The sequence below is a fragment of the Nestor notabilis genome, unplaced genomic scaffold, assembly GCF_000696875.1.
Source record: "Nestor notabilis isolate BGI_N333 unplaced genomic scaffold, ASM69687v1 scaffold13721, whole genome shotgun sequence".
Lineage (NCBI taxonomy): Eukaryota > Metazoa > Chordata > Aves > Psittaciformes > Psittacidae > Nestor > Nestor notabilis.
Genome location: NW_009915532.1, coordinates 1,381 through 14,188, shown reverse-complemented (window position 1 = coordinate 14,188; position 12,808 = coordinate 1,381). Strand labels below are relative to the sequence as shown.

Below are 12,808 nucleotides of genomic sequence, written 5' to 3'. Positions count from 1 at the left end.
AAGAGTGTGTATATCCTAGGGAATATAAAAAGAGGTGTATATACCCTATAGCATGTCAGACATTTCACGTCAGAGAACACACTGACTTAGTGGCATTCATTGGTTGTCTTATTGTTAAAATAGAATCTCTGGTGGAGAAAAAGACTTATTACTGTTTTGGGGGACTAATAAACCAGCAATGCTGTGAACAGGAGAGTGCTGGGTGGTTGCAGTGCATGACGTAGGGTGTGTACTCTTGGCTATCATGTTTTGCTCTTCTCTCTCTTACTAAATTCACACCTGTTTGTTTGTAACTAAACTATCCCCAGGCTAGGTTGATGTTATGTTTAAGGCTACCGCATCAAGGTGAAGTGTTAATGTGTAACTTCTGATTGAAAGACACTGCTTTTTATGCGTTTGGTATAATGGACTAATGTGGATTGGCGCAGCCCACGCTAAGGTTTTGTTTAGCCAGTGTCACAAAGTTAGTCTAATAAGTTTGTTGAGCTTCCTTAGCTTAGTTTTTTTGTACTTCACAGCCACCTCTGAAATATGAGTGTGTAACAGACACATTCAGGAGAACAATGTATATCTGTGTATGGGGAAAAGACAAGCAGACCACTTTTTTTGCTAGATCTGTCACACAAATATTAAGTACAAAAGCATTCTGTGAAAATACATACCCCATTTATGCCATTATATTTTGTTTTAAACAAGCAGAACTGTAAGTGCATATGTTGGTAGAATGTAGCAGAATTTCAAAAACATGCAGAAATTTCTATATGCAGGGATTATCTGCAGATGCATAAAATAATTATTTTATTTCATTTCATTTCACTTTGGCATTCCAGCAGATTCAGCTTTAAAGGATCACCTCACTGAACGGCTGACTAATTTGGATGTGGCAAACAGGGATGAAGATACCTGGGGTTTGGATTGCACAGTGGGGCCCTCAAACCCATTTGCTCATTTCAGTGAGAAAGAGAAGGTCAACAGAAATGTGTCACATTTGAGCCTGGAACTGAATGTGAGTAGGACTCTATTCATGCTATATGGGGTTTCAACAAGCATTTATTACACACAATTACATTTCTGGCATGCATTTATTTCTGGTATGTCTAAAATCATGTTCCAAAATATCTGACAAACTGCAAAGTTTTGGATAGAATACAGTTTTCCAGATGGTCCATGAGTCCATATGCCTATATGCTGCTAAGTCTGAGAGCAATGCATACAGATTTTTTTAAAAATTATATTAATAGATTGATACATGATGTTTCTAAAATCATGATGGGTGTTTATTTTAAAGTAGTCGTTTTCTTGGAAATGGATTGAAGGTGCTCGCAACTAGGAGATGACAAGGATAAGAACAGATACCAGGAAGATTAAAATCGGCAAGCAGTGTGTGTGTGTGCATGTGTGAGCGCATGTACCCATGCGCACATGCTTGTGTGTGCACATGTGTACAGCCCAGGACTGCTGGGGGCCATGCTGCTGCTTCTCAGAGCTTTGAAGCAGTTGCACTAGCACTGAACTCAGACTAGCCCGGAATTTGATAGGAAAAGTTTCTAAACTTCCTGGGTTATAAGACAACAGATGGCAACCTCAGATAATTACAATGCAGGACACTTGCTTGAAATGGCCTGGCCTAATCTAGTTGGAAATATTCATATTCTCCAGGGATGAGCAGTAACTAGCCTACAGATAGCCATGTTTGGCAGTGTTTTCAAATTGAAGGGAGAAAGGAGCAGAATGTAGTAGAAGAGGAAAGAAACATAAAAAGGATGGAACGGTTGAAAGAAAATGCTTAAAAGGCCAAAGTACATAAGGCAGTTTGTGCAAAGAAACACTAACACAATTTGTGTAACAGTGACATCTATTGGTAGAAATACCAGAATTGACTTAGAAGTACATTTTAAATGCTTTTAATGATGCTTTCACTCACCATTACTATTCTCTTGAGCTTGTTTTAAAATTGATTTCTTCTAACCTCCTTTCTGAAAATAATTCATTAGAACGTTGTTGTATTACGGGGATGGTACAGGGTTATCCTTGTAATAAAATGTTAACATGAAAACAAATAACTGGACTGAAAAGAACTGTGACATAGTTGTCATCACTGCTACAAATATATGCTAAACCAGGAATAATCCAGTCCATGAGGATACTTCGTTTGCATTTGCAAAGTCATTGTATAGAGCAGGAGGACTTTCAAGCTAAAAGCCATTTAAGAACAATAATTTGAGTAAAATAAGAGGCTTCTAAGATTAATAAGCAGTTTGCTTCCATTTTCGTACACTTTTTTTAAGCAACATTTTCTGTCCAGTTAATTACATTATGAAAAAGAGAATGACTTCAGTTTCTTGTAGTTAACAAGGAAGAACACTTATTCCACTGTTTCTAAGAGATTCAAAACAAAAGCCTCCATTTCTAAGAAAAGGGGTGCTCAGTATGTGCTGAGGGGTTGTAAATGACACTTTATCCTGCAGCTTAGTCTTTGTGACTCTTTTTTGAAAGCCTTTCAGAAAGAGAACTCTGGGCTGAATTACTCACAGAGCCCTTCCATCTCGTAGACTATTTTTCTGCTTCAGGATGAGTCCATGTCTAGTTGTGTGACAGGAGATGAAGAAAGAGCTGCCGAAAGAATGGTAGTGAGAAGGCTGCTGCCGGTGCTGCCACAGAATCCTTTGGACTGCAGCACGGCTATAACCAGCCTATAAGAAAGAAAATGGCCAAAAATAGGCTGCATGAGTTGCTCTGGTGGTGGCAATCAGTTCCAAGGTGTCTTCCCTGTGCACTCCTCAGACCAGACAACAAGACAACTGTGGTCAAAAATATGCCTGTGTCTGAAAAGCAACTCTGAAACAAAGATGATGTTTCCAGAAAATAGCAACTGAAATGGACTAATATATTTGCTCACAGTTGTGCTACACCCAGCCATGTGATGCTGTTGGAAGAAAAAGTTTAACCTGATTGATCAAAAAGCAGTTATATTCATAGTAACGACAGTGTGAAATCCCAAGCTTCTTATTGAATGCTTTTTATGGATTAGGATCATCCTTACAGAAATGTATACTATATTTGTATATGTACATATGTAGATATCCTACTGTTTGCTTATGTTATTGAAAAGATGTTTCTATGGTTTTGTTAGTTGGGAGGAGGCTAATAAAATAAATGAGGGAGAGAGTGAATGAATTCTGCTGTGACAGGAATTTCAAGTGCACAATCTGTATCAGAGGCCTGGAAAAAAAAATCCTGTATTAGATTTTAAGTTTTAGTTGGAGCATGCTGTGTTCTCATTCACCAGCCAGCATAGAAAAGATATGGCAATAAGGAATATAATGAAACAAAATAGAAATGAAGCTCCACCTTATTCTTTATGCAGCATTTCATCTCAGATAAAAAAGCACATAAATAAGATGTGAAATTGCAGCTAAAATAACTACTAATAGGTAGTAATTACTAAAGAAAATTTGGTAAATTGTCATGACTGTGGATTTTATTTTATAAAGTTTTTTGTTTAATCTTTATTATATCATACTATAGATTTGGAGCAAAAGGCCTGTTGAAATTAAAAGAAGGTGAAAAGAGAGCAACCTAGAAAAGGAAAGCACAAAGGGAAAAGATTAAAAATTCATCTCCTTTTTTTGTTACACTAAGTGCCGGCCTTTGTGGCTTAATGCACAAAGATCTTGCTCAGTTTATTTACACAGTTTAGAGTGATCTTCTGTTCCCTGTCTTTGTTATTTGTATGTCCACTTGTTTTAACCAGGAGGTCAGCCAACACATCTTTCTACAAGTTCTGCATCAGAGTTAACACTGAGTTTGATGTGATGGGTTTTACAGGCTAACTGTTCCATACATGTATTGATACAATATGCACTTCATAAGAGTTAGCTTGCTTTCTCAATGTGTTTTCTAGTTTTATAACCATATAACCATCATAATCTTTTTCCAAATTCTCTAAAGTAGTGCGTATTTCAATGTCAAATAGAATTTTGATGAAGATGATAAAAACCACATTGCATTTCTACAGCTCCCTACACCAAATGTGTCTGGTGCCCACTCGTTCTGTTAACATCATGTAATGCTGAATTTTGATAAGAATTATCATACCTATGTTTCTGTTGCTACATCTAAACTTAATTACTTACATTTAAAATGATTATGTTGGCGATACCAGGATCCTCAAACCTCAGGAAAATTGTTCACATAATGGTCTACAGTGAGGTAACAAGGCTGAGAATAATGGTGAAAATCCAGGGTTTACAGATTTCCTTCCATCTTTTCTGCCTTTTCTATTTTAGAGCATTTAAAGAGTTAAAATGCTAAGTATAAAATGAGATAAACACCAGGAGAGACAAACAAGAGTGCAGGCGAATGTTAAGATCCATATCAGTCAGCACAGTAAGGGCTAGGCCTGGGACAGGGCAGAGGGCAAGACTATGTCAGCTGAGCTTCACACAACCACAACCACTGCCTGCTGCTTCACGCGGCTCTTCTGAAGCCTAACGCAATTCATGCATTCTATGATTCTATGATTATTTTCAAGAAATTACACAAATTTTCTTGGTTAAAGCTCTTTGTGCTGAAAAACAGTACAAATGTTTAGCCACTTGGATGTTCTGTAAAATGTCTTCATGTCCTGTTCTTGTTTCTCTAGTTTGCTGTTACAGAGGTCTGAAAAGGCAATATGAATAGATACAGGGTCAGGAAGCCTTGTGTCCTGCCATGTGGCAGAGATAGAAATTAGATTACTTTATTCTGGCTTATTGTGTGTTTTCATCAAAGATAGTTTAAAAACGTAACCTCAGAAACAGAACAGGAGTGAGTTGTAGGTGTGACTTCTGTCTGTGATAAAATGTAGGTCAGGAAGGGTGTGGATTATTAAATGTGCTTTAAACTGTAAAGAATGATTGTCCTTTTGTATAATTAGCGAGTTGACTGCCCTGAAAGTTGCTATGACAGGTTTTAGGGGCTTTTCTGAGGCACCGGAGAGTTGTCAGTTTTATTAAGTAGAGACCTGTAATATGATTATCATAACTGATTTTTTCTAGAGATTTTGAAGTTGTTTATTCCTTCAGATGCAGTAGTATTGCAACCTCTTCAGAGACACTTTCCTTGTGAAATAGATCCACCCAGCATTAAACCACTTCTGCCAGAATACTGTCTCTGACTCATTTGCACATCAAAATATAACGATCTGCTTCTTGTGTAAAAATATTAAGGGCATGCATCAATCTAGGTATTTTACCAAGGAGCACTCTACTGGGTAAGTACGAATGTGTATTTCTTTATTAGTTATCCAGTCCCTCAACAGGCCACTGTCCACTGGGACGATCATCAGACTGTGAGAAACAAGTCCTTACAAAAGCAGTATTTGAGGTTGGGGGCTTATGGGCTGTATGGTGAATTTGAGAGACCGGCTAGTTTCCAGTTTTTGATCATTTCGCCAGGGATGGTTATAGACACAAGTTTCTTTGTTCATCCTAATACTAAAAAAGCTTGAAAGTTTCTTCTCACTTTCTCGAGTTTATTATCAAGAGAAAAGTTACACATAGAACAGTATCATTTTCTGCAGGCGTATGAGATTACCTCTGGCTTTATAAGGTGTATTTCTACTTCTGGGGTTTCAGTTATTCAGTGTTCAACTCTGTTTTTTCTAGCATCTCTATGCATTGCATAACTTTGGCCTGACACCCAAAGCACCATTCTTTTCACTACTCATTCGATCATTGTCTCATAAGTTATGTTGGGATGTTGTTTAGACATAAGGTATGGTTTTCCTGGTTTTAAGTCACTTTTAAACTAAACTTTTCATATGTACTGTAATACTAAAATCTTAAATAGTTACATAGTGACTATTTTCAGTAACCTGCCTATGAACAATATTCGTAGAACTGTTGCAGCTTGATGACCCCAGATTATTACATGAAAGTTTTATTCTAAGTATGGGTTGTCATTAATATAAAGAGATAAATAGATATTTTGTCATAATCTGAATGTTTAGTTTAAGAGGTACCATGAAGTTGTTCACATAATACAGTTTTTGTTAGTGATCAATGGAACTGTTCATGAAAAACACAATTTGATGTTTAGTCATCATAAGTTAACCAAACCCCAAACAAATAGGTACATAAATAAATAAGCAAGGCGTAACTATAGACAGTATCAGGACAATGAACAATTAATCCCATGGTTGAACATAAAAATAGATGTAAATTTAAATGTAGGAAACTTTGGTTCAGTAGGGTCACTTTGCCCTAGCTGTCACAGAATATCACAGAATGGCTTGGGTTGGAAGGGACCTTAAAGATCATCTAGTTCCAACTCCCCTGCCATGAACAGGGACACCTTCCACTAAACCAAGTTGATCAAAGTCCCATCCAACCTGGCCTTGAACACTTCCAGGGATGGGGCATCCACAACTCTGGCAACTCCAGCGTCGCCCCACCCTCATAGTAAAGATCCTCTTCCTTATATCTAACCTAAATCTAGTCTCGTTCAGTTTAAACCCATTACCCTCTGTCCTATCACTATATGTCATTCTGTCATAAAATTAAATTTGGAAATGCTCTTGTCTTAGGGGAAATCATGAGTGCTGAGGTAGCTACCTTCCATTTGTCTTACAAACCCTGGGATTGCAAGAGTAGGTTTGCATATGGAGTGATAAATTAAGCAGGGCTTCCTTTTGTAATATTAATCTATATTAAGCCCAGAAAACCAGGGGAGTCATTTCTGTCCTTGGCACCAGATGATTAAGCATAGCGGAGAAGCAAGTCCAGAGCTTCCTACAGGAAATGGCATGCAGTAAAGCAGAAGATACTGTTCTATGTTAAATCACAGATAAAGATGGGAATGATTCCAGTGCCCTTTGTCTGTAGGTATGCATGCAAGCCTGTAATTGAAAAGGTGCCTGTAAGCTTCATCAAAGGCCTTAGTGTTACAATCTGGTTTTTGGGAAACTTTCTTCCAGCTGACTTTTGCTGTTGACTTTATGATCTTTTATAATTATTGAAAAGATAAACACATACTTTTTGTACAATCTCCATTTTTAAACATGAAACCAAAAGTTAAATGTGTTGGGATTCTTTGTTGTAGCTTGTCTGTAATGTTCAGTTTTTCAGTCAATGTTTCCCAGTAATTTGACACAGTGGTGTGATCTGCAGCTGATTTGCCTGTGAAGGACAGCTTTCCCCATGCTGCGTGTTTAAGATTACTCATCCCAGCTAAATGGCTGACTGTAGAATGACCCTCGGACTTGGGTGCGAAGAAAAAGAATAATATCTTTGAATTTCTAAGGTACTAATGTGGAAATCTGACTAAACACGGAATAAGAAGAGTATCAATTCCCGCAGATTTGCAGTATATAGTTCCAAAAGTAAGAAAAGGAACAAAAATGAAGACTTTTGATGGGAACTGAATTTCTGAATAGGAAAGGTGGTAAGAGTATTTCGTACTTTCTTTGTACTCTGGCAGCTTCTGTTAATACTGAGTTACGCAGTCTTGATGATTTCCTTGAAGTGTTTTCGCCAGGATTAACTAAAACAAATCTCACACATAAAGCATTACCGTGGCAATATATATACATATGAAAGTTATCAAAAAGTGTGTCAGCGGAGATTGTTCTGGTTTGAAATAACCCAGGCTTGGTGCCACGCAGATGGACAGCCTGCTGATTTCTAAACAGTTAACTCAGCGTTGGGAGTGCTGGCTGTTTACCCTGCCCACCCAAAGAGCTAGTCACTGGGTGTGGCGGCGAAAGCCTTTGATAAGTACCTGTGTACAGTTCACAGAAGTAGCTGTGCAGACTTAGGACAGTAGTAATATGAAACCAGTCTCGTTGGTTTTTGTTCATGGCCCTGGAGGCTGAAAGCTGCATTCCAGATGAAACCTGCAGCAAATCGGAATAGAGCCTTTTTTTTTTCCCCTGCTTTCTTCAGCTTCAAGGGCACTCACCCGAGTTCACTCTAGCCGGCCAGGAGCTGGGGACTCTGTACAGACTCTGGGCGGTGGCATTGGAAGCTGCGGATTTGTTACTTCAGGTTTCCATTTTTCATTTTTGGGTGATTATGGATTTACAAAAGAAGATCTTTATCGAAGTGGAAGACTGTGCAAAAGAATTCATCAGGATTTTTCTGCTGACAACCACTCGCAGCTTGTGTACTGGAATAAGGAAGTAGCAAACTCCAAATGTGCCCAGTTCTGATGGGGAGGCTTGTTTATATAGCTGCTCTGTGTTTTTAGCACGTAGGAAGCTGTGTGCAGCCAGTAGGATTGCAGACGTCCCAGCAGTAACCATTGGTTGAATTTTCAACCGAGATTAGTGCGCAGGCATATTTGCTGTGACAAAAAGCTCTTTGTGTAAAGGAACAAGTTACTGACGCTGCTGAGAACTTTTTTTATGGCGGGTCTTTTTGCTGCTCCTGAGGTAGAGTTGGGAGGCCTGACGGCCTCTCCGGCGGGCTGGGTGCAGTGCTGGAAGTGGAAGGAGGGGCAGGGTGACGTCGGGAGGCTGACTGCCTTTGCAGGGCAGGGGAGCACTGCCTGTTGCAGTGCCTGTAGTGAGTTCAGCCTGCTGTCTGAATGCGTGTAGTAAATACTTGTTTTGCAGTTAGTAGCACTAGTAGAAGCAAGCATATTCCGTACTTCATGCAACATGGAAGAAGAAAATGCAGTGCCTGACTGTGTTGAGCTTTCAGACCTGGAGAATACAGCAAAAAGCGAACCTGATCTTTTTACTACATTTTCAGTGAAAACACTTTTTGGATTTACAACTAAATTTGAATCTACAGCTTCCAAAGAAGAAACAGTGCTTAAAGCATTTCAACCTTTGCACACCAATATAAATGCTCTTGCTAACACCTGGCATGAGAGGAATGATAATGACTGTAATGACGACTCAGAAAATCAGCCCGGCATGAATAGTACCAGTGGCCAAGCTGACCCAATGTCTGGTAGGCACATGGACCTGAAACTGGAGTTAGCTGAACAAAATGACTTACTTCTTCACCATTTAAGGTTTGTACAGACTTCTTTGTCTGAATCTGACAATGATGACAAGGATGCTATTCTTGTACAAGGTACTTTGGTTCAGACAACAAGTGATACAGAATCGGACACGGAGAGTAAGGACCTAAACACCAATGAAAACAATGCAAGCGAATCTGGGCTAGACAATGCTGCTTTGTCTGCTGAGACTTTGGGCAACAACAATCAAAATAAGGAAGAGTCAGAATCAGAAGGGCACAGTAACAGTGATGACACTGTGGATACAGATGACATTGGCTTACATCCACCAATTTCTGAGCGGCTCCCAAAAGAGCTGGATGGCATTCTGGAGCATGACTCCAGTGGAAGAGACAAAATGTTAATGGATGAGCAGTTCAGTCTCTTGCTTGCTACAGGGGAATGCCCTCAAGAACTTCCAGATGAAGAACAAAGACCTTTAGCTGATAATACATTGCTCCAAAAACCAGCACTGGCTGAGAAGACTTTCCAGCTGCCTGCTTTCTTTAGTGGACTGCGTGTGAGGAAAAAGGGACTAACCACAGAGGATGGTGAAACTGTTACAGAAATTAAACCAAGGGAGGATGATTTAGCTCTGCTTAAATTACGACAGCCTGTTAAGAAATCCAGTATTATATCAGGTTTGGCCACTAAAAAAAAATCAGCTGAACTTAAAGCAAGTCCTACTTTCCTGGAACAACTCTCACACTTGTTAAACATAGACGTCTCTAAAAATGAAGATAGAACTGAGGACTCTGGTGAGGGATCTGGGGAGACCGAGGACAGTGATGAAGCTCAAGAGAACAAAGCCTCCAGCAAAACAGAACCACGATTTCCCTCTGAGGAAATAAAATCAAGCCCTGCTGAATCTGCACTGGACGTCTTTAAAGCTTTATTCACACGGCCTCCCAAAAAAGAAACAACTGCAGATACTTCAGAGCTGGAAGCCATAAAACGCAAAATGAGAAATGAAAAAGAGTCCTTGAAAGCTGTATTTGAAAGGTCAAAATCAAAACCTGGGGATGGACCATCAGACAAATCTGTAGGTTGAATTACTTTTTCTTCCTAAGATCTGGAAATAGATAAAAAAAAATTGGTGGGTAAATAAGGTCAAAATGTCAGAATTGTCCTCTTCTTTTGTCAATCTCAAATTTTGGATTCCCAACTGAAGAAATGTTGGGGCTAATTTGTCAAAATTCTTGATCATCTTCAATTGTAGCAGAATTCAGTAAGAAATGGTGGTAGTCACAGCCTTTCAATTAGAAGTGAGAACTTAAAAAATCAGTTTCTGATTTTAAAAGATCACTACAAAACAATTGTCCATATAGTAAATATGGTTTTAAATCAGTTTGGTGCTGCAAATATCTACTGTAGTATTATTTCATAGCTTCTCAATCTCACTCTGTTTTCTTTCATTGAGGTTTTTATTTTTAAAAGTAATGCTTCATTTTACCTTTAGGAATAATTCTATGATAAGATCTGATAGAAGAAGTTATGGATGATTTTCAATTTTTCAATTCAATTTGTCCAAGATATAGAATTTAAAGGGTTTTTTTTTCCTATTTGCATGGATCTGCTTGGCTTTGCAAATATCGATAAGCATTTAGCCTTATCTGAGAATTACTTTATGATTCCAATTAGACGACTCAAGTTATGGATTAATGCAAGCATTTGTAAGGTTAATATTCTTATGCATATGGAGATTTAGTTAGTAAATTTTTAAGAAATTAAAAAAACCCCAAACTCTATGCTAGGTTTTCATAGAACCCTAATGATAAATAACTTTGACTGTGATTTCAACTCTTTAATTAAATGAGTAACCCTTGGGTTGGGGTTCCCCCAACCCAAATTCTTACAGCTACATGTTTGGCAGATATAATCAGTTGAGAAGATTGTTCTGGATGGCTAAAGGGGGAATTATCTTAATGATTAAATTTGCAGGATTGGACCCTACACCAGAAGCTATTTAAGTTAATTTGGTGTGTTGGTTGTACTCTCTTTCAAATTTTTATTCTTACATAAAATTTAAAACTTTTAAAAAATCTTCAGTGACACCTGGGTAGACTGATAATGCCAGTTTGCAGTAAATTACCTATGGCAAGGAGAAAAGAGATACTCATTGGCTGTGGCTTGTACAGCAATAGCAGTCTGTGTGTGCTCTTCCCCTTCCTGGCTTGTTTCTTCCTGCTTGCACCATTCTCTGTGCTGTGCTGGCGTAAGCATCTGTGTGGCTCACAGTAAATCTATTTGGGAAGCTGTCCTCACACAGAGTGAGTGAGGAGGCGCAGCAGTCAGCTGGAGCAGCTTTTATAAATGTCTGCTTAACATCTGGTCTAGTGCAAATGCACATTTTCTGAGAGCAAAGCCAGAGTAAAAGGTCTTGCCTTTCCTTTTTCCTTGCTCGTGTGGGCCATTTATGGGGCCACTTTCATACCGAGTTTTGCTGTTGCTGTGGTTGTGTCTGTGCAATTTCTCATAGTAGCATGTTGTAAATCAGATTACAGCAATGCCAGAGATGTAAAAAAACCCCAAACCCTAAACCTCTGCAAGAGTGCTTATTCGGTGTTTTGGTTTTGGATTTGTTTTTTCCCCATTTAAAGGGTTATTTTAAGCATTCCAGTTGACAGTGCAGTCCCATTAACAGCTGCAGCAGCACTTTGATGTGACAGTACTACATGGTATGTGGACTGAGCAAGCTGCTGGGGGTGGGGCAGGAATTTCATAGACTAGCTCTGCTTCCAGAAAATTATATTGTTAAATGATGTCTTAGGTGAATTGCACTAATGTTTCCTTGTAAGAGGAACACAGATGGGTCTTTTCACTCTTAAAGAAACAGGAGAAACTCCCTGGTGTTCTTGGCCACCTCTGTGATTCACCAAAGCACAGACAGCTTTCCATACTGATGTGAACAGTTTCAGCATATCATTCTATGTCATATGCATTATGTTATTTTCCTTGTCAAAATTATGTTTCTACACCGATTTCTTTGTATCCTTTCCAATCAACTGAGCACTGTTTCAATCACTAGAATGAGGCAGATGAGCATTCTGGAGTATACATCTAGAGCTGAGCATGGTGGTTGCTGTTTTGGAGTCAATTGACACTGCAGACTTTAATTTTTTCTTGCGTAATTTTAACAGCCTGACCTGAGTCCCTCAGAGCAAGATGACAAGACTCCAGGGAGACTCCAGACTGTCTGGCCACCACCAAAAGCAAAGCACGAAGAAGTAAAAGTAGGACTAAAGTACACAGAAGCAGGTAAAACAGAGGTGAAACATTTGCAGAAATCAGTTTCTGATATTTTTAAACTTGTTTAATAAAGAGATGGTGATAAGTCATAGTATTTTCTTATCTGGAAAAACAAGACTTTATGTTTTAGATGTGTTGTTTGCTGCTACTTGCTAAGCATCTGATTTTTAAATGTAAATGGTGAAATCTGCATTGAAACCTAAATGCTTGCCTGTAGAAATTCATGAGGAAAGAAGTGGGATTTTTTGTAAATTAGATTATCCATTTTTAATGGGATTCTGTTTGAATGAGTGACAGAATAATGAATGAATGGAAACCTGACTGCCTTAGAATGCGAGGGGCAGTGACCTGCTGGAATCTAGTCTGGCTATAGTTTTTTTTCTCAGGTACTGTTCAGAATAAAAGTAATGAATACACATTACTGCAACTTGCGTATAAACAGAGGAATACTTACATCTGCTCAGGTCACTTTTATAGCTAGCCATGTATGTTGTTCTATAGAAATGTGTGAGTGAGTATGTCTGAAGTGCAATGCTAATGAGTTAACAGATACGCTTCCCAAAGAAAA

At 38.7% G+C, this 12,808-nt stretch overlaps 2 protein-coding genes across 2 annotated transcripts in view; both read left to right on the top strand.

The window, feature by feature from the left end:
* LOC104413263 (formin-1-like) overlaps positions 1 to 8,191 on the top strand; it is a 39,927-nt gene extending 31,736 nt beyond the window's left edge. Inside the window, exon 2 of the mRNA XM_010024196.1 lies at positions 7,926 to 8,191. Coding sequence (XP_010022498.1) covers positions 7,926 to 8,191 — 266 coding nt within the window. The remainder of the gene's footprint in view (positions 1 to 7,925) is intronic.
* Positions 8,192 to 8,641: 450 nt separating this feature from the next.
* LOC104413262 (formin-like) lies at positions 8,642 to 12,249 on the top strand (the record flags this gene model as incomplete). The annotated part of the gene is made up of 2 exons (XM_010024195.1): positions 8,642 to 10,033; positions 12,132 to 12,249. Coding segments are annotated over exons 1-2 (1,510 nt in total), but the record flags the coding sequence as incomplete, so codon positions are not given.
* Positions 12,250 to 12,808: the final 559 nt, after the last annotated feature.